Genomic DNA, 22,233 nt, shown 5'->3' on the forward strand with positions numbered 1-22,233 from the left:
TGATTGGATTAATTGTCTGTCATTGCTGAAGACACTCCCCTTAGTTGATTGCAGATGTTATCAGCCATAGATGCAATCAATTTATGGAGGATTTAAGTCCCATGAAATGTCCTCACAGTAGCAGGCCAGTGCTTGCTTGACCAGACAACCGGGCATGATTACCTGGTGGAGTTGACACTTGAACCTAACCATCAAAGCCAATGTTGCACTTCTTGGGCCTTTCATGAGTTTGGGAAGTTCACAACCATTATTTCCTCAAGTATTCCTTCTGCCATTTTTCCTTCCCTTCTCTTTCTGGCACACCTATAACAAATGTTTGTGGTTCGCATTTTTCATGTTGTCAGTTGCCAGAGACTCTTCAAATTTTCCCTTTCATTTCTCTCTGTTCTTTTTTCTGTTTGAATTTGGATGCTTTGTCTTCTAGCTCTCTGATCCTTCTGCCTCTTCAAATCTGCTATTCTTTGCTTCTAGTATATTTTATTTCATCTCGTGCCTTTCATTCCCATAAGATGTTATTTTTCTTTGTATGCTTTCAAATTCTTTATGCTCTCCCAGTGTCTTAATATCCTTGATCTCTTTTATCTATCTAGTTGAATTTATTTAGGAGATTTGTTTGAATGTCTTTGATTAGTTGTTCCAGATTCCATATCTCCTCTGACTTTTTGATTTGCTCCTTTGGGCCATATCTTCATGTTTCTTTGTATGGCTGGTACTGTTTGCTGATATCTGAGCATCTGATTATCTTGATGGGTTTATTTTGAAGGTCCATTTCTCTTTTCTAGGATTGTGTTGTTGATAGGGTTTGTGTTAGGCTTTTCTTTGTCACTTGGTTCATCAGTATTTCCCAACCAAAACAGGGCCAGGTATCCATCCCTGGGGCACAGACCATATGCAAAGGGCCCTGGGGAGTGGGTCAGGAAATCTCCAAAAAGCCTTTTTTTCCTCAACCACCCAAGGTTGCACTTTTTTTGGCTTGCCCAGCAGATGGGCCTGTTTGCCAAACCACCTTTTTTGATGTTTCTCTGAAAGTGCACTTTCCTCACCTTCCCAGTGGATGGCACTTTTCATCAACCTATTCCCCCCTGCCCTCAGAAGGTAGGCTATTTTTGGCCCTTTGCAAGTTTTGCCTGTAATGTGGTGCAAACATTAGCTCAGCTGCTTCTGAGCGGGATGGGCTAGAACAGCAGGATCCAATATTGTAAATTTGCTGGCCAATAACTGGATCAGTAGTGGGCTGTGTCCCCCTCTGTTTGGGACAGAGGACTTCCATGGCCATCCCAGTCCACAGCCGTCTGCCAGGTAAGGATTTTACTGCTTGTCTTGAGCATGAGGAATGGGTTCCAGGACCCTGGATGGAATTACTTAGTCTCTGACCACAGTTTCTCAATCCTTTTGTTCTGCACTTTCCTGGATCCTGCACAGAAGTCCCCTGGTCTCTGGAGCCCTAGAATATTTGATTTGAACAGTTTCTGCCTAGCTATTCTCTGCTTTTGGGAAAGGAGTGGGCCCTGCAGCTCCCTCTGTATTCTTCCATTTTACTTGAAGTCTATGTTTCTTTTTATACTTTCAAATTCTTTATGTTCATACACTATCTTCTTAATATCCATTATCTCTTTATGCATATTTCCCTTTGTCTCCTTGAGTTGATTTAAGAGATTTGTTTGAACTTCTTTCATTAGTTCCAAATTCTTTGTCTTCTTTGAATTTTTAATTTGTTCCATTAACTGAGCCATACCTTCCTGTTAGTATGGCTTGTAATTTTTTGCTGATGTCTAGATATCTGATTATCTCGATGAGTTAACTCTGACGGTCAGTTTTTCCCTCTTGTGTAGGGTTTTATTGTTGATTGGCTTTGTGTTAAAGCTCTTCTTTGATACTTTAGACCAACTTATTCTGGACCTTTAGCACAGCCCTAGTTTAACTGCTCAGATTTTCCCAGCTCTTCTTCATGTTATTCTTGCCCTGGATGTGCAGTACAGTTTTTGGATCACACTTTCTGGGTAATTGTTTCACTTCCAGGAGAAGGCTTCCTTTCCTCTGTCCCTTGTTTGGGAATCTTGCTTTCTGATGTGCATGTGCAAAATTTTCTCACCAGCTCCTGTGATTTGTTTAAATGCTCTTCCCTCACTCAGTGCTCCATTTTCCTTACACTTTTCAGTTCTGGCACCCACCAGTCTTAGAGATGTTCAGTTACCCTGTCCCCCCACCACTCCACCCCCCCCCCGTGCTTTTTTTTCTCTGTGAGGCTTTTCTGCCCCTGGTTTCTTTTCCTTTGGTGTGTCCCACTCAATGGAGCCAGAAGGGTTTAATCTGAAAAGTCAGTCACTCTTGAAATGTCCATTTTGTGTTTAGGGAGTCCTGACTCTGGTAGTACTGGATTGAGTGAGTTACCGCTGTTCTGCCATGGGTTCTCCACTCTGCCTTTGGGGTCCTTTTGTATACAGCACTCCTGAGAGACCTGTGTTCCTCCCTGGGTCTTTGTGAGCTTGGGTCCTTGTGCCTGAGGACTGGGGTTCCTGCTGCTGAGAGTTCTTTTATTGTTTGTGTCCCTGGTGGCAGGGACCTGGACAGCTGCCTCTGGAGAACAACCGTGTGGGACTATGTGAGAGGGAGGGAAGTGGACCGGCCAGTTTGGGACAGAATTCTCCTACCTGAGATTTATCTATGTTTATGATTCAGCATTTGTGGAGTTCTCCAGTGTCTACCATCATCCAGAATTCTAAGCCAAGTGGAATTTGTCCTTTTTGTTTGCTGAATCTTTGGGTAGGTTCTTTCCAGGGGATGTCTTAAGTTGTCATGTTAATGATGTCACTCAGGATGCATACTCTTTTTTGATCAGTTTGCTGCCACCACCTACCCTTTTTTTGTTGTTTTTGTTTTAGTGAATTTGTCCTGTAGTTTTATGTTTCAGGTTAATACTAGAAAGAATATTCCCTCTTTTTTCTAAACTCACAAGTAGTTTGCATAAGAACAGTCATAGTTCCTTGTAAGATGAGAATCATTTGTTCCTTGAAAAATTATTTGGGCATGAAGTTTCCTTTGTGGAAAGTTTTAAAGCTGTTGTTTCATCCTTTAAAGGCCACAGGACATTGAGGTTTTGTGTTTCATTGTTGTAAATAATACTTTTTAATGAATTTATTCATTCCATCTAAGTTTTAAAATGTGTAAATCAAAGTTCATAATATGCTTTTATTATATTTTTGATGCTGTAAGTTTATCTGTTTTTTTATTCCTGGTGTTTTTATGTTGATTTTATTTTTTAATAAATCTTGCCATGGTTTTGTCAATTTTGTTTTTTTTTTTCAAAGAACTTCGGCTTGGTTAAACCACTTTATGATATGTATGTTTTCTCTTTTTTCTTTTACTTTTTTGAGATGTTTCTTTTCAGTTTCTTATGTTGGATGCCCTTCACATCCCACAGAATTGCAAGGTAATATTTTCATTGTATTTCAGTTCTAAATATTATTGATTACTATAATGGCTTTTTTGACATGTGAGTTATTTAGAATGTCTTTCTCTTAATTTCAATTCTTGTGCTATTTTTCTGGTTATCTTTTGTTCATTGTTTGCTGACTTCGTTGCTCTGTGGTCAGAGATTGATGTTATGTTCTAAGACAATCTATGGCCCCATGGAAGTTTGAATTTTATAAAGATAGGAAATGCTGCTGTGATTCAGTGAATAGCTTGGTATTCATGCTGTTCAGTCTTCTGTTGAGTCACTGAATTGTCTACTTGACTTTTTTCAGAGGTCTGGTGGTAGTTGTACACATTTTTGAGGCTATGATATAATATATAGTTTTTTTCTTGAATTATACCTCTCTTCATTCTGTAATACCTCATTTCTCTTGTAAGCCTTTTTGCCTTGAGCCATTCTGTCTGATTAATATATTTGTTGGCTTTCTTTCTTTCTTTCCTTTTTTTTCCTTTGGTTGCATTTACCTTATATTTCTTTTTATTTCCAAGCTTATTGTATCCTTATATTTTAGATGTCTCTTAAAAACAGTATATAACTAGAATAGTTTAACCCATTTTGACAAGATTTGTGTTTAACTGAAACATTTAGTACATTAACATATTATTGTATTTATATATTTGAATTTAAAACGTTCTTTTTCTATTTCAGTTTTCTTTCCTCTAGCTTCTTTTAATTTGAGTATTTTTCTGATTCTGAAACTATTATTTTATTCATTGTCCTGGACAATTTTTATCCATGCTTGTTCATTACATTTAGGTTCTAACATATGTTCTCTATAAATTTATGTGATTTTGTTATTGTGTTTTAATTCTTTTTTAAACCTCAGAAGAGATTATTTTATACAGTGATTTATGATTTCATTATACCTACACACTTGCCACTTTGTTTTACTCTGGCTTTTACTCTGAATTTTCTTCTGGGTTTACTTCTTTTTCCCTGAAATACATCTTTTTAGAATTTCTCTTGTCTGTGGGTGGCAGGCCAGAAACACCATTCTTTTTTTTCCTCTTTCTCAGTGGCTGTGTTGGTGATTATAGGATTACATATTTTATTCCAGAACCATGGAATGAACAATCCCGCTATCCATTGTTAATTCCATTGTTGCTGGTGAGAAGTCATGCGGTCGCAGTTGATTCGTCTGGGGGGGGGGAGGTGGCAGCCGGTTGCCAAATTCTAGGCTCTCAGGATTGCTTGGAGGGTACCGGCGGCGGGGGCTCTTTCCCGGAGGCGAGGGCGAGGCGGGGGACTGGGCCCGGTCCCCGGCGTAGGCGTGCAAAGTATGGAGGGCGGCGAGAAAGGAACAGGCGGGACACGATTCTTTTAGGGTGAAGAAGCCAAGAGAGTTTATTAGGGGAGAGTACAAGCTTATATCGGGCGTTTAGAGGGCGGGGTAGCTGTAGAGGTTAAAGGCTTGGATTGGTTCTGAGAGGGTGCGGAGGTTGATTGAAAAGGGGCGAGAGTTGCTCCGGTAACGGTGTCTGGCAACAATGTATGCGCACTGGTGGTGATGGGAGTTGCACTGGCAACGGGGAGTGTCCGGGCAAGATAAGGGGGTGGGGAAAAGGCGGTTCCCTCCGGCAAGCCTCCCCTAACAGTGGTATTTTGGGTGAGGAAATGGGGCCTGCCTCCGGCCTCACTTTCCCAGGCCTGGGGGGCTGCGGAGGGCGCTGTCGCCCGTGCCCACCACCCTCCCCAGGGGCTGATCAGGTCCCCCAGCCCAGGCCCGCCAAGTTGAAGCACGTAATCAGTGTCCTGCAAAGTCAGACGTGGGTCTAATTTTCATTTCTTTAAATAAATGGTTATTAAAGTGTGGTCTCCAGACCAGCAGTATGAGAACTTTTAGAATTGCATATTCTTGGACAACCCTTCCCACCCCCCCACCCCACCCCTCTGCCTAGTCTACTGAATCAGAAACTTTGAGAATGGCCCAGCAATGTGAGTTGTTTTGTTTGTTTACATTTTAAGAGTTATTTGTAATGTCTTTTAACAAACCCTCCAGGTGATTCTGATCCAAGTTATAGTTTGAGAAAGGGAAGGTGCACAGGCAATTCCTGCAAAATGTCTTAGTGACTGCAAATTATTCATTTCAGAGGGAAAATTTAATTACACAGATTGAAGATAAATGAAAAGAAATCCACACTTAGGCAGTGTAACAGAGAAACAAGAGAACGCCAATGGAAGAGAGTATCTTAGCAGCCCAGACAAAAAAAAGACAAGTTACCTTTAAAGCTATGGTTCACAGTCCCTGTCAGTGACTTGCCAGATGACCTACCTAATCTCTCAGTGCCTCACTTTTCACAGAGTGTACCTTCTTGGGCAGTTGTGAGGATTAAATGAGAGCTCCCCTCTAAATCACTTGAGAGCATGCCTTGTAAATAGTAAGCACTTCAGATTATTATTTGTAGTATTGGCTAGAAAAACTTGGGGAATGAGGAGGTTGGGCAGAAGCCTGTTTTTTGAATTGAGGAATGAGTGAAAGGTGAGGGTGGACATATTCTGCTTTGGTGACTGAGCCTCTGTCACCCTGTCAAGCCTTTCCTTAGTAGTAGTTCAGTGATGTTAGAACCCTTTTTAAGAAAGAGAAAATAGCTGAAATATGGAAATATTTGCCTGTGTCATTTTTGTATAACAAAAAAGTATAAACAAAGTTAGAAGATTGGTAACAGACTGGGAGAAAACTATATAGAAACAAAGGAATAAATCCAAATTATGTAAAGAATTCCTAGAAATCAGTAAGAAAAAGAGGAGCACTTTTGTAAAGTGAATTAGGAACAGGCAGCTAGTTCCCCAAAAAGGTAAGACAAAATATCAATAAATCCAAAAGATGCTTCACCTCAGAAATTTAACCTCAGGGAAAAACCTCAGAAATTTAACCTCAGGGAAATGTGGATGAAAATGGGATGCCGGTATTTGCCTGACAGATTGGCATAAATAGAAAAGTTTGATAAAATCCTTGGTTGTTAAGGAAGTGTATTTTAATGTTGGTTGAAGTACAAATAGGTACAGCCATTTTAGAGGGAAATTTGGAAGTTTTCTATTAAAGTTTAAAAGGTAATATGTACCAGATTGCTTACTCCTGAGCCAGGGAATGGAGTATGGAATTGGAAGGGTGATATTAAAGAGATTCTTTTGTTTAATGTATTTTTTCCTAGCAGTAGATTTGCATTACTTGAGTAATAATTTAATTTAATTTAATACATTATTCTTGGTTTCCTAATTATTTTGATTGATTTTATCATTCATTTATTTTAGTGAATTATGATTCACTAAAATAAAGATGCAAAATCTTTACGTTTTAAAATTTATTAAGCACTGCTAAATAATTCATGTTAAGACGATAGCAAAACTAAAACGAACATATCTCATTATCAGAGGGGAACGTATCATATCAAAACCTGGACAAAGCCAAGAATTACAAATATATATTCTTCATAAATTTCAAACACAAATAGTACTAAATACTGTATTGTCAAGGCATAGGTACATGATAGAAAATTTAAAAAGCAAGGGAATTAAAAGTTTTAAAAGTGATTACCTTTGAGGAGTGATAAAAGGAAAATGGAGGGGAGAGGCACACAGGTGAATCATGACTTGAAAATTAATATATCCAGTTATTGAATATACCTAAGTTAGTCCTGGGGGGACTTAAATTTTTAAGTGTTGTCTTCCTTTCCCAACTAAGAATATAATGTATCTGTTTATCTATTTTGGTAAGATATCTTTAGATAGATCTTAGACTTTGCTTGTTAACATTTATTCCTGTATATTAAAGCTGCAGAGATAGATGAAGTTACCAGATATGCTCAGAGTTTGGAGTTGGATAGTAATTGCATGCAGCTCCTTATGTTGATATATATAAGATAAATATAAAAGATCTTCATATTGATGAATGATGTGTCATGAAAAAAAATATGTATTTAACATTGTGCCCCTGCAGTACTTAGTTAGAAAAATGAATTAATAAAATGAAAACGTATGATTAATGACAAAGAAAAAAGTTAAAACCAAAAATAATAGTTGAAATGATAAATGAAAGTCTTTTTAAAGAGTAAAATATAAGAACTCAGGACTTGGATTCAGATTTTTTGTTAGTTGCAAACATGAAATTAGGAATGAGAAGATTACGAGAATTTTTGGACAGTACTATACACAAATGTATGGGCAACAAATTTCAAACTAAAAGAAATAGAAGATTTCCTGATTAAATATAAATGATCAAAATTCATACAAGAATAGGTTACCATAGAAAAGTTTGGAATGGTGATTAAATGTCTTTCAAAAATGTTTTGAAAGATAATATACATACAGGAAAGTAAGTATATAATGTGTATGACTTAATGAATTTTTATAAACTGAACACAACCAACCCTCCATCAAAATCACCCTTGAGTTCTCTTTCAGTCATTACTCCCCACTTCATCCTGTCTATGGAAGCCACTAACCTGATTTATCAACATAGATTAGGTTTGCCGGTTTTTGCACTTTATATGAGTGAATTTTTACATTATGCTCTTTTGTGTCTGGCTTCTTTCATTTAACATGTGTTTGTGATATTCGACAATATTGTGTGTAGTAGAACGTTAATTCTCATTGTGGTATAGTATTCTCTTGTGTGGATAGGTAACAACTGATTTATCCATTCTACTCTTAAATGGACATTTGAGTTATAAGTAGTGCTGTCATAATTCTATTTTATGTCTTTTAGTTTATGTGTATGAACATCTCTGTTGTGTATAGATCTAGAAGTGAAATTGCTAGGCCATAGGCCAAGATTTCATAAATATGTATTAGATGTTACCAGTTTGCTAAAGTGGTTGGCCTGGCTCAGCTACAATCAATGGTATATGAGAGTTATGCTGTAACTCAGCATCCTCAAGGAACTGGTATCATTTTCATTTTACCTTTTCTGGTGAGTATATAGTGGTATGACATTGTGGTTTCATTTTACATTTCCCAATGACTGGTAAAGTTGAGCACTTTTTCCTATGTTTTTGGCTAACAGGGTTTTAGTTTTTTGTGATGTGCCTATCCATATCCATTTCCCATTTTTTTTATATTAGATTGTCCACCTTTTTCTTCTTCTTTGAGTTTATACATCATTTTTTTTTTTTTTTTTTTTTTTGCATCTGGCTTCTTTTGGTCAACATGGAGATTTTTCCATGAAGTCATGTGTCTCAGTAGTTACTTTATATAAACATAACACAATTTATTTATCTATTCTATTATGGATAGTTTGTTTATACTTCTTGGCTATTATGAATAAGATTGCTATGAACATTTGCCTATGAATTTGTGTGTGTGTGTATTTTATTTCTCTTGGGAACCTATCTAGGTGTGGAGTTGCGAGGTCAAATGGTAACTGTAGTTAAAAAAGAAACCTGCCAAATTGTTTTCCACGGTGGTTGAAGGATTTCACAATCCCAAAATCAGTATATGAGAGTTGTGGTTATTCCACATCCTCAATAATATTTAGTGATGATAATCTTTTTTTTTAAATTAAGGTTTATTCATACACCATATAGTCATCCAAAATACACAGTCAGTTGATCACATTACCATTGGTAGTTGTTCACTGATCACCCTGATCTATTTTTTTAACATTTTCCTTGCACACAGAAAAAGTGATAATAAGAATAAAAGAATAGTGAAAAAAAAAAACACCCAAAATGGCCCTCCCCCGCCCTCTTTTTCCTTTAGTTTTTTGCCTCCCAGTTTTCTACTCATCCATCCAGATACTGAATAAAGGGAGAGCGATCCACAGGTTTTCAAAATCACTCTGTCACTCCTTGTATGCTACATTGTTATACAATTGTCGTCAAGAATCAAGGCTACTGGGTTGAAGTTTCGTAGTTTCAAGTATTTACTTCTAGCTATTCCAATACATTAAAACCTAAAAAGTGTTATCTATGTAGTGCATAAGAATGTCCACCAGAGTGACCTCTCGACTCCATTTGAATTCTCTCAGCCACTGAAGCTTTGTTTCGTTTAGCATCCCCCTTTTGGTCAAGAAGATGTTCACAATCCCACAATGCCAAGTCCAGATTCATCCCTGGGATTCATATCGTGCATTGCCAGGGAGATTTACACTCCTGGGAGTTAGGTCCCACATAGGGGGGAGGGCAGTGAGATCACCTGCCGGGGTGGTTTAGTTAGAGAGAGAGGGCTACATCTCAGCAAAAGGTACTCAGGGGGAGACTCTTAGGCACAATTCTAAGCATGTTTAGCCTCTCCTTTGCAGTAACAAGCTTCATAAGGGCAAGTCCCATAGTAGAGAGCTCGGCACATCAATCCGCCAGTTCTCAATGCTTGTGAGAACATCGGCAGCAATCCAGGTGAGGAAGCCTGTGCTGGTTTTAATGTATTATGTCCCCCAGTGTTTCCATGCTAATGTGACCCACCCGACTATAGATGATAACTCTGGATAGTTTCCATGGAGGTGTGGCCCCGCCCATTCAGGGTGGGTCTTGATTGATTCACTGGAGTACTTTAAAAAGAGCCACACAGGCCCAGAGCTTGGTACAGCCAAGAGGGATACTTTGAAGAATGCAAAGAAGCTGAGAGAGTAGCTGCAGATGAGACAGTTTGAAGACAGCTGTTGAAAGCAGACTTTTGCTCCGGAGGAGTCCAAAAGCCCCAAGAGGAGCTGAGAGTGACATTATGGAGAGAAGCTGAAACCTAGAGAGGAACATCCTGGGAGAAAGCCATTTCAAACCCAGAACTCTGGAGGAGACGCCAGCCACATACCTTCCCAGCTAACAGAGGTTTTTCAGACACCACCAATGGCCATCCTCCAGTGAAGGTACCCGATTGTTGGTGCATTACCTTGGACACTTTATGGCCTTAAGACTGTAACTGTGTAACCAAATAAACACCCTTTTATAAAAGCCAATCCATTTCCAGTGTTTTGCATTCCGGCAGCGTTAGCAAACTAGAACAAAGCCCAAGACCTCTGCATTTCCCCCCAGCTCCTTGGAGGGGGCGGGTGGCTGTACGTATTTATTTTTTCATTTATTTTTAATTTATCAAAAAATTAAAAAGCAGACAATAAAAAAACATTTCAAACAAAACCAAAACAAAGGAAGAAGAAAAAACAAATATCCTAGAATAACTACATTACTTCCACCATATTCCTTTTCTACCCCAAGAAAATATACCGACTGTAACCCAGGAAAGGCATAAGAAAAACAGATAACCTAAGATAAATACATTTCTGTGAACTTGTTCCTACCATACTCACTAGAAATTAACAACCCATAGTCGTTCCTGAGCGTTCCCAGAACATTAAATTTACCCATGATAACCTGTCTCTTATTAAATTATCATTCACCCTTCACTAATTGCTATCTGTCACTAGGTCCCCTACATTCTACATTATAAACCATTTATTTTACATTTTTCAGTTTTCACATTAGTGGTAATATATAGTATTTATCTTTTTGAGGCTGGCTTATTTCACTCAGCATTATGTCTTCAGGGTTCATCCATGTTGTCATATGTTTCATGACCTCGTTCCTTCTTATTGCTGCGTAGTATTCCATCATGTGTATATACCACATTTTATTTATCCACTCATCTGTTGAAGGACATTTGGATTGTTTCCCTCTCTTGGCAGTTGTGAATGTTGATGCTCTGAGCATTGGCAAGCAGATAACTGTTCGTGTCACCGCTTTGAGATCTTCCGGGTATATACCAAGAAGTACAATTGCTGGATTGAAGGGTAACTCTGTATCTAGTTTTTTAAGAAACTGTCAGACTGTCTTCCAGACTGGCAGAACCATTATACAGTGCCAACAATGAATAAGAGATCCAATTTCTCCACATCCTCTCTAGCATTGGTGTGAGATGGTATCTCATTGTGGTCTTAATTTGCATCTCCCTAATAGCTAGTGAAGCTGAACATTTTTCATGTGTTTTTTGGCCATTTGGATTTCCTCTTCAGAGAACTGTCTTTTCATATCTTTTCCCCATTTGATAATTGGGCTGTCTATGCTATTGTTGTTGAGTTGTAGGATTTCTTTATTTATGGAAGATGTCAGTCTTTTGTCAGATACATGGTTTCCAAATACTTTTTCTCATTGAGTTGGCTGCCTCCTGACTTTTTTGACAAACTCCTTTGAGGTACAGAAGGTTTTAAGTTTGAGGAGTTCCCATTTATCTATTTTTTCTTTTGTTTGTGCTTTGGGTGTGAGGTCTAGGAAGTGATCACATAAAAGAAGGTCCTGAAAATGTTTCCCTACATTATCTTCTAGCAGTTTTATGGTACTATCTCTTATGTTGAGGTCTTTAATCCATTTTGAGTTAATCTTTGTGTAGGGTGTGAGGTAGGGATCCTCTTTTTTTTGGATTTGGATATCTGATTCTCCCAGCTCCATTTGTTGAAAAGACTGTTATGTCCCAGTTCAGTAGTTTTGGGGGCCTTATCAAAGATCATTTGGCCATAGATCTGGGGGTTTATCTCCGAATTCTGAATTCAGTTCCATTGGTCAATATGCCTATCTTTGTGCCACTACTATGCCGTTTTGACTACTGTGGCTTTATAATAAGTTTCAAAGCCAGGGAGTATAAGTCCTCCCGCTTTTTCTTTTTTAGAATGTTTTCTGCAATTTGCGGCATCTTCACTCTCCAGATAAATTTGATAACTAGCTTTTCGAAGTCTGCAAAGTAGGTTGTTGGGATTTTGATAGGGATTGCATTGAATTTGTAGATGAGTTTGGGTAGAATTGAGATCTTAATGACATTTAGCCTTCCTATCCATGAACATGGAATGTTTTTCCATCTTTTAAGGTCCCTTTCTATTTCTTTTAGTTGAGTTATGTAGTTTTCTTTGTATAGGTCTTTTACATCTTTGGTTAAGTTTATTCCAAGGTACTTGATTTTTTTATTTGCTATTGAAAATGGTATCTTTTTCTTGAGCGTTTCTTCAGTTAGGTCATTTCTAGTGTATAGGAACATTATGACTTATGTGCATTAATCTTGTATCCCGCTACTTTGCTAAATTTATTTATTTGTTCTAGTAGCTGTATTGTCGATTTCTCATGGTTTTCCAGATATAAGATCATATCATCTGCAAATAATTTCTTTCTTTCCAATTTGGATGCCTTTTTTTCTTTGTCTTGCCTGATTGCCCTGTCTAGTACCTCTAGGACAATGTCGAATAACAGTAGTGACAGCGGTCATCCTTGTCTTGTTTCTGATGTTAGGGGAAAGGCTTTCAGTCTTTTGTCATTGAGTACTATGCTGGCTGTGGGTTTTTTTATATATGCTCTTTATAATATGGAGGGAGTTTCCTTCAATTCTTACATTTTGAAGTGTTTTGATCAAGAAAGGATGTTGGATTTTGTCGAATGCTTTTTTAGCATCTATTGAGATGATTATTTGATTTTTCCCTTTTGATTTGTTAGTGTTGTAATACCTTGATTGATTTTCTTATGTTGAACTATCCTTGCATGCCTGGAATGAATCCCACTTGTTCATGGTATGCGAGTTTTTTAATGTATCTTTTGATTCAGTTTGCAAGTATTGAGAATTTTTGCATCTGTATTCATTAGGGAGACTGGCCTGTAGTTTTCTTTTCTTGTAGCATCTTTGCCTGGTTTTGGTATTAGATTGATGTTAGCTTCATAAAATGAGTTAGGTAGTGTTCCATTTTCTTCAATGTTTTGAAAGAGTTTGAGTAAGATTGGTGTCAGTTCTTTCTGGAAAGTTTGGTAGAATTCCCCTGTGAAGCAGTCTGGCCCTGGGCGTTTATTTGTGGGAAGATTTTTGATGACTGATAGGATCTCTTTGCTTGTGATGGGTTGATTGAGGTCTTCTGTTTCTTCTCTGGTCAGTCTAGGTTGTTCATATGTTTCCAGGAAATTGTCCATTTCCTCTACATTATCCAGTTTGTTGCCATACAGTTGTTTATAGTATCCTCTTATAATTTTTTTAATTTCTTCAGGATCTGCAGTTATGTCACCTTTTTCATTCATTATTTTGTTTATATGGGTCTTCTCTCTTTTTGATTTTGTGAGTCTAGCTAGGGGCTTGTCAATCTTGTTGATCTTCTCAAAGAACCAACTTTTGGTGATATTTATCCTCTCTATTGTTTTTTTGTTCTCTATGTCATTTATTTCTGCTTTAATCCTTGTTATTTCTTTTCTTCTACTTGGTTTAGGATTGGTTTGCTGTTCATTTTCTAGCTTCTTCAGTTGATCCTTTAGTTCTTTGATTTTGGCTCTTTCTTCCTGTTTATTTTTGCATTTAGTGCTATAAATTTCCCCCTCAGTACTGCTTTTGCTGCATCCCATAGGTTTTGGTATGTTGTGTTCTCATTTTCATTAGTCTCTGTATATTTAGCAGTTTCTCTTGCTATTTCTTCTTTAACCCATTGATTGTTTAGGAGTGTGTTGTTTAACCTCCAGGTATTTGTGAATTTTCTAAGTCTCTGATGGTTATTGTCTTCTAATTGTATTCCATTGTGGTCAGAGAATGTGCTTTGAATAATGTCAATCTTTTTAAATTTATTGAGGCTTGTTTTATGTCCCAGCATATGATCTGTTCTGGAGAAAGTTCCGTGAGCACTAGAAAAGTATGTGTATCCTGTTGATTTGGGATGTGATGTTCTATATATGTCTGTTAAATCTAATTCATTTATCAGATTGTTTAGGTTTTCAATTTCCTTATTGGTCTTCTGTCTGGTTGATCTATCTATAAGAGAGAGTGATGTGTTGAAGTCTCCTACAGTTATTGTGGAATCATCCATTGCTTCCTTTAGTTTTGCCATTGTTTCTCTCATGTATTTTGTGGCACCTTGATTGGGTGCATAGACATTTATGACTGTTATTTCTTCTTGTTGAATTGCCCCTTTTATTAGTATGTAGTGGCCTTCTTTGTCTCTCAAAACATCCCTGCATTTAAAGTCTATTTTGTCTGAGATTAATATTGCTACACCTGCTTTCTTTTGGCTGTAGCTTGCATGAAATAGTTTTTTACATTGTTTCACTTTCAATTTGTTTGTGTCCCTGTGTCTAAGATGAGTCTCTTGTATGCAACATATTGATGGTTCATTTTTTTTGATCCATTCTGCGAATCTATATCTTTTAATTGGGGAGTTTAATCCATTTACATTCAACGTTATAACCGTGAAGGCATTTCTTGAATCAGCCATCTTATCCTTTGGTTTATGTTTGTCATATATATATTTTTCCCCTCTCTCTATTAATATCCTTCATTGTACCCCTACCGAATCTCTTTAGTACTGAACCTTTCTCCAAGTCTCTCTGTCCTTTCTTTGTTTCTCTGTCTGTAGGGCTCCCTTGAGTATCTCCAGTAGGGCAGGTCTGTTGTTAGAAAATTCTCTCAGCATTTGTCTGTGAAGAATTTAAGCTGTCCCTCAAATTTGAAGGAGAGCTTTGCTGGATAAAGTATTCTTGGTTGGAAATTTTTCTCACTCAGAATTTTAAATATATCGTGCCACTGCCTTCTTGCCTCCATGGTGGCTGCTCAGTAGTCACTACTTAGTCTTATGCTGTTTCCTTTGTATGTGGTGAGCTGCTTTTCCCTTGCTGCTTTCAGAACTTGCTCCTTCTCTTCCGTGTTTGACAGTGTGATCAGAATATGTCTCGGGGTGGGTTTATTTGGATTTATTCTATTTGGAGTTCGCTGAGCATTTATGATTTGTGTATTTATGTTGTTTAGAAGATTTGGGAAGTTTTCCCCAACAATTTCTTTGAATACTCTTCCTAGACCTTTACCCTTTTCTTCCCCTTCTGGAACACCAATGAGTCTTATATTAGGACGTTTTATATTATCTATCATATCCCTGAGGTCTGTTTCGATTTTTTCAATTTTTTTCCCCATTCTTTCTTTTATGCTTTCATTTTCCATTCTGTCATCTTCCAGGTCACTGATTCGTTGTTCAACTTCTTCTAGTCTTGTACTATGAGTGTCCAGAATCTTTTTAATTTGGTCAACAGTTTCTTTAATTTCTATAAGATCATCTATTTTTTTATTTAGTCTTGCAATGTCTTCTTTATGCTCTTCTAGGGTCTTCTTGATATCCTTTGTATCCCATACTATGGTCTCATTGTTCATCTTTAGTTCTTTGAGTAGCTGCTCTAGGTGCTGTGTCTCTTCTGATCTTTTGATTTGGGTGCTTGGGCTTGGGTTATCCATATCGTCTGGTTTTTTCATATGCTTTATAATTTTCTGTTGTTTTTGGCCTCTTGGCATTTGCTGAACTTGATAGGGTTCTTTTAGGATTTGTAGACCAATTGAAGACCTTATCTCTAATTTATGAGATCTACAGCTTTGTGGAGTACACTTTCTCTAACTAACCATCAGGTGGCGTCCACGAGCCACCTGTTCTCCACAAGCCAGTTCTCCCCTGCTTAGCCTTTTTGGTGAGTGGGGGAGTGAGTCTTGTGGGGTCCAATTGGTGTACCAAGCTTGCGTGTGTAGTTGGTGTTGCCTGCCCTGTATATGGGGCGTGTTTCTGGGCAGTCAGGGAGGGGGGGGTGGCCCTAACAATCAAGTCTCCCTGGTGATCCTAGAGTTTTAAAGCTGCTGCAATAGTCTAATTCTTCAGTTCAGTGCTGCCACAGTTTGTCTCTGCCACTGACCCACAAGTCCTTGGTATTGGCGTATGGCTCCTGAGACTTGCAAGTGAGCCCCTCTTCCAGGCCGTGCACCCCGGGTCCTCTGTTGAGGGATGACTGTGCTATGTCACAGGTGAGTGCCGTCCCCCCAGGGCAGTTCTGGGCTGCAGGGCTGTGTAGGGAGGCTCCCAGTCTGCTGAAATGATGGCTGAATGTGGCTTTGTTAATTCACACTGCTCCACCTTCCCAACTCTGGGACAATCAGCTGAGGTTGCAGGGAAGGCTAATGTCCACGCCCAGTTTTGTGGTGTGTGCCTGTTATTTGAAGCACTTCCCTCACACTGGGTTGTCTGGGGCAGCTCTGGGCTATGGGGCTGGCGATGGGCAGGAGTGTTTCCTGTCCACCAGGATGATGGCTGTGAGTGGACACCCCCCTTTTCTTGGGAAGTTGTGGTGTTTAGTGAATTTTCTCAGCCACTGGATTATTGCCTTTTGTCTCAGAGCTCTCTTAGTTCTGCTCTTGACTTGACGTGCCCAAATTGCAAGTCTTTGAAGCTTTCTGTATTGGGCTTAGAGTAATTGTTTTAGAAAAAGAAAAAAGGATTAAAAAAAAGAAAGGGCCCTCCTCAGAGATCTAATGGGTTATTGAAATGCTAAGAGACAAAGCAGCAGGGCCATTAAGGAAAGGTCCACAGGGCAGAGAGATCAGCTTTTCTTTGGGATTTGCATATGCGCCTCAGGGCCTGAGCTCTGTCCTTCCCCTTTCTATGTTCATCAGAACTCCAAAAATCCTCTGCTTTTATTTTGGAGTTTTTCGTGTTGTTTTTTTTCTATGCCTGTCTCCTCTCTGCTGGGCTGGCTGCTCTCAGATTCTCTGGTGTCTGGTCTCAGTCTATCTATGGTTGGAGTTTGGATCAGTAGAATGAGTTTCCGATACGGGCTGCCACTGCAGTTGTCCCTTCTCCTTCCCGGAGCTGACAGCCCCTCCTCCCACGGGACTGAGCCTGGCAGGGAGGGGTGCGGGTCCCCTGGCCGCAAAAACTCACAGATTTCGCTGATCTCAGCAGTTCCACGTTTTCATGAGTGTTGTATGAAGTATGCCCAAAGTCAGATTGCTCTGTGGTTTCCAGTCCACGCAGTTCCTGGCTTTCTACCTACTTTCCTGGAGGAGTAACTAAAACATACAGCTCATCAGTCCGCTATCTTGCCCTGCCTCGCTCCATGATATTTATATACCACAATTTGTTTATTCATTCAGTAGTTGATGGATGCCTAGGTTGCTTCAATCTTTTGGCAATTGCGAATAATGCTGCTGTGAATTTCAGTGTGCAAATACCCATTCAAGTCCCTTCAGGTATATAGCTAGAAGGGAAATTTCCAGTTCATATGGTAATTCTGTGTTTAACTTTCTGAGGAACTGCAAAATTGTCTTCCACAGTGGCTGCACCATTTTACATTCCAACCAACGGTGAATGTGTGTTCCTATTTCTTCATATCCTCTCCAATGATTGCCATTTTCCTTTATTTTTAATAGTAGTCTTAATAGTTTGTGTGAAATGGTATCCCATAGTTTGATTTGCATTTCTCTAGAGGCTAATGATGTTGAGCATCTTTTCATTGGCATGTTTGGTTTTAGTTGTTGAGTTGTAGGATTTCTTTATATATTTGGGATATTAAACTTATCAGATATGTGGTTTCCAAATATTTTCTCCTATTCTGTAGATCTTGCTTTTACTTCAAAGATGAAAACTTTAGATGCACACAATTTTTAATTTTGTTGGGGTCCCATTTATCTATTTTTTCTTTTCCTGCTGGTGCATTGAGTATAAAGTCTAAGGAGCCATTGTCTGACACAAGATGCTGAAGATGCTTCCCTGTATTTCCTTCTAGGAGTTTATAGTTTTGGTCTTTGATCCACTTTGGCTTGATTTTTTCTATGCTGAGTTTTGGGTAGCCTTCATTCTTGTGCATATGGATATCCAGTTTTCCTAACACTATTAGTTTAAGAGTGCATACTTTCCTGATTGAGTGGACTTGGTGCCCTTGTTGAAAATCAATTGGTCATACATGTGAGGGTTTATTTTTGTAGTCTGAATTCCATTTGTGTATATGTCTGTCATTGTGCCAATACCACACTATTTAAAATTGTGAATTGTGAGTCCTCCAACTTTCTTCCTTTTCAAGATGGCTCCTTCTATTTGAGGCCCTTTATCCTTCAACAAAAATTTGATGATTTGATTTTCCATTTTGTTAAAGAAGGCAGATGGAATTTTGATTGGGTTTTTGTTGATTCTGTAAATTGCTTTGGTTAGAATTGACATCTCAACAGTATTTACTCTTCCAATTTGTGAACATGGAATGTCCTTCCATTTATTTAGGTCTTTGATTTCTTTTAGCAGTGTTAACAGGTTTCTGCATACAAGTCCTTTACATCTTTGGTTAGTTTTATTCCTAAGTATTTGATTCTTTTAGTTGCTATTGAAAATGGAATTCTATTTTTATGTTTTCTTCAGATTGTTCACTGATAATTTAGAAACTAATAATTTTTGCATGTTTGATCTTGTAACCCACTAATTTGCTGAATTTGTTCATTAGCTCTAGTGTATTTGTTGTTGATGTTTTTAAAGTGTGATTATTTTGAAGTGAAATACAAGATTACTTGCTGAAAGTAAGCACAAAGGTAAAAATGATATTTGGAAATACTGATGAAATTTGGACAAGTTGTTTGGGATATTGGATTGCTTAGTATACTTTTCCTTAGTGTAGGTGCTTCTTGGGGTTAATAACTTCGGTCTTCTAAAATTACCAGTGTGACTGGTTGGTTGTTGTTGGGACTAATTTCTCCAAGGATGGTGTGGAATTCTCTCCAATGTGGGAGGGTTATTGTGAGGAAAAGATTGTGTAGGAGGTTTTTTTCAAAGAGCAAATTTCTGAATCTTGTTTGGGAAGTGAAGCAGATTCCAATGATGACAATATGTAGGTTGTGGCCAATGCTGTGTATGGATGGTATTGAGTGTGGGGTACAACAGTTGGAAATTGGGACTCATGGTTGTAGGTAGACCATCTTCATAAATTCTGGAGCCCTCTTAAATGATAGCAGGGCTTGAAATTGAAAGGAAGCACTGAAGTCTGAGGCCAAAGTATTTAATGAGTGAGGGTGTTTTAACAGAGTTGTGCTTAGTGGCAGATTACTTGTGAAAACTAAATTCTTAATCTTAAGTACCCTGACAGAAGTTTTTATCTAGGTAGGATAAAGGCCCAGGATCAAACAGCTCGGCTACTATAAAGAGAAAATGCTGAAAAACAAAACTATGAGTTGTTTACAGTGAGCAGGAACAGCAGAAAACCTTTGACTACTACTATTACTCTTTTATTTATTGTAGATGCCTTTGAGAGTACTGCAAAAGTAAGAAGAGTAATTCCCTGGCTGTCCCACTACCCTCTTGTTCAGGCATATTTTCTGTCATTCTCACAGAATGGCAGGTCTCAATCTGTCTCCCAGTTTTGGTAAGTTCTTTGGTCAATGCATGTCCTCAGAAATCAAGGTTAAGTGGCCTGTGCCCTACAGTGTAGTCTCTGGGGTAAAGGGGATGCACTATAATAGGGTCTCCAGGGGAGGATGGATGAATTGAAAAAAGGTAGGAGAAAGCCTCAGGATCCACCCTCCCCAGGTGACTTGCATCTGATTCACGGTATTTATGGATTTGGGAAAGAGAAAGGCTATGGATGGTGTGTGAGAAAAAGCAGTAGGTTGTGGGTTACTCTACATTATCTAACTTACGTTGATAAACTTGAATGAAGTAACAGCTCTGCTTCTCAGAACTTCAGTTTCTTTTCCAAGAAATTGGGAATACATGTCTCTTCCCCATGAGTGTCTAGGCCTTCTGACCTATATTTTGTCCTTGTGTTGATCAGGACTGCTCTGGTTTCTTAGTATGTGCTATTTGCATGTTTGTAGACACTTCTCTTTGTGCATATAGACACGCATAGTGTGGGGCAATTTCCTGAATCCTGTTTCTGATTTGTGTGTGTGGCAATGTTGAGCTAGCTTTGACTGCCATGGATCCTCCTCTCCTCTTCTCTAGCTGTGTCTGAGGATGCTGTCTGTCTCCAGGAATCAGAAATTCCACTTTCTTCAAAAGGCTTTTCCTGTTTTCAGAGTGTGAACCTGTTTCCTTGCGATGGCTTGGAACCTCATACATCAACCAGGGCTGGTTCCCAGGTACACCAAGATCTCAGTGGCAGATGGTAGTGGTAGTGGCAGGTAGTGGCAGATGTATTTCCCCAGAATGGCCCTACTACATGTTGAGATGTTCTATCAGATCTTCATCCAGACTAGTTGATGCCTGATCGGAGTACAGGAGAGAGAGCCACAGAATGGTTTGAGGCTGTCCTGGTATCATGGAAGTTAGGGAAATGACTTACATGCCAGGTTGTTTCTCTCATGCTTTTAAAATGCTCAGGCCCGTACTTGATTCTGGATATCTCCCCTGCATGGAGGAATAATACTCAAAGCTCTCAGGCCAGGCTACAGATGAAGAGAGAGATCTGATCCCATGTCAGGTAAATTTGAAGTGATGAAGTGGAGCAAAATCACTTCACAGGGAAGAGTAAATGCTGAATCTCAAGAACCTCATCTAAAAGTCTTGTGTGTTGGGTCTCATAACAGTCATCAGTCTCAACCATCTTTCTGTGAACATTGATAAAGCTGGTTTCTTACTGACCCAGAGTATGTGCGATGTTTTAGGAATCAGTGACTTTCCAGGATGTTGCTGTGGACTTTACTGAGAAGGAGTGGCCTTTGCTGGATTCTTCTCAGAGAAAACTATACAAAGATGTAATGCTGGAGAACTATAGCAACCTAGCATCAGTGGGTAAGTGTGGTGTCATTTATTCCTTTATTCATTCCTGATTTTTTTTGGAAGTAGTTTCTGTGTCCCAAGAACTGTGTGGGGATTTAGAATATCATTGTGAACAGGCAGATGGGGTCTCTGCCCCCACGGTGTCTCCCCATGGTTTTTGAGACTCATCCATTGCATTGACTTTGGAGCTTCTCAAGTGTGTGTGTGAGCTTGGGCATGGGTTTCTGAGATAGGATCCCCTTTCTTTTGGAGGGCAAAATCGTGTGGATTTTTTTTTATTGGTTTTGTTTTTTTTGTTGTTGTTTGTTTTTTGTTGTTTGCAATTACCTAGTATCAAAGTATTATTATGAGGAACTGGTTCAAGAATACAGATGAATCTTCCAGTATTTAATGTACATGGCTCTAATTGTTTAAAGTCTTGGGTCCAACCCATCCTATAGGCTGTATTTTGTATTTGTCCAAGTCAATACTTATATTGTTACAACAGTCAACTAAATTTCCATGAAAAACAGGCATCCACTTTTGTTTATCCATCTACACTGGGACTGGAAAGAACTTCCATCCCAACATTAATCTAGTGATATTAGACCTGCCTTCTGCAGTCTATCTGTAAATGCCATGTTTCCATTTATCTACTAATTAGTTAAGTTTCTCTTTTCTATACCATCATCTCTTTGAGTATAGTCATAGCCCAAACACCTAATTGTTCCTTAAACATGAACAGGACTGTAATTCTGATCTAGTGATAATATTTTGGATCTGCTTTATAGCTAATTGCTACTGGACTCGACATGACTGAGTGCCTCTGAGACCTGTGTGGTGATTTTTTTTTCCCCCAGCATTAAACTATTTCAAGCAGAGAAATTCCAGATTCTTCCTGGTCTCCATTCTAGTTGAGGTCCCACAGGAGTATCTTGTATGATATCATGAGCCCATGGAGTTTGTATTGTATTATGTGGTTTTGTAATTGTCCCAAAGCATCAACTTTATTAGTCTCAGTATCAAGAGTTAACTGTACCAATGCCTGCTCTTATTTCTTTCAGGATTGTATTTAGCCAGTCCTGTTTGCCCATTAGTAAACAGTTTCGATAATGGGTGCACCCAAGGGGCACAAGTCTAGTTGTGAAGACTGATATTAGCATCAAATATATTAAGAGAAACCATCTGCACATAATCCTAGGTCTATTAAAATAGGCACAGGGAATTGCCATATTCTAAATATAATGAGGGGATCTCTCGTGTATTTACACTTTGGGGGTAACTTACTGTCACTTATTTATGTGATTATTAGTAGCTTTATTGAACCAAATCCCCACTT

At 38.6% G+C, this 22,233-nt stretch overlaps 1 protein-coding gene across 5 annotated transcripts in view; it reads left to right on the top strand.

Moving 5' to 3' along the window:
- The window catches only part of LOC119525577 (zinc finger protein 317), a 40,292-nt gene that overhangs the window by 12,402 nt on the left and 5,657 nt on the right, over positions 1–22,233 (top strand). The window contains exons 2-4 of one of the 5 annotated variants that reach the window (XM_037824338.1): positions 19,437–19,560; positions 20,139–20,275; positions 20,801–20,927. In XM_037824338.1, coding sequence (XP_037680266.1) covers positions 19,530–19,560; positions 20,139–20,275; positions 20,801–20,927 — 295 coding nt within the window. In that variant the 5' untranslated portion in view covers positions 19,437–19,529. Of the gene's footprint in view, positions 1–18,536; positions 19,561–20,138; positions 20,276–20,800; positions 20,928–22,233 lie in introns of those variants that run through there. The other 4 variants (XM_037824339.1, XM_037824337.1, XM_037824341.1 and 1 more) reach the window with 4 other exon arrangements.

The sequence above is a fragment of the Choloepus didactylus genome (assembly GCF_015220235.1).
Source record: "Choloepus didactylus isolate mChoDid1 chromosome 25 unlocalized genomic scaffold, mChoDid1.pri SUPER_25_unloc2, whole genome shotgun sequence".
Lineage (NCBI taxonomy): Eukaryota > Metazoa > Chordata > Mammalia > Pilosa > Megalonychidae > Choloepus > Choloepus didactylus.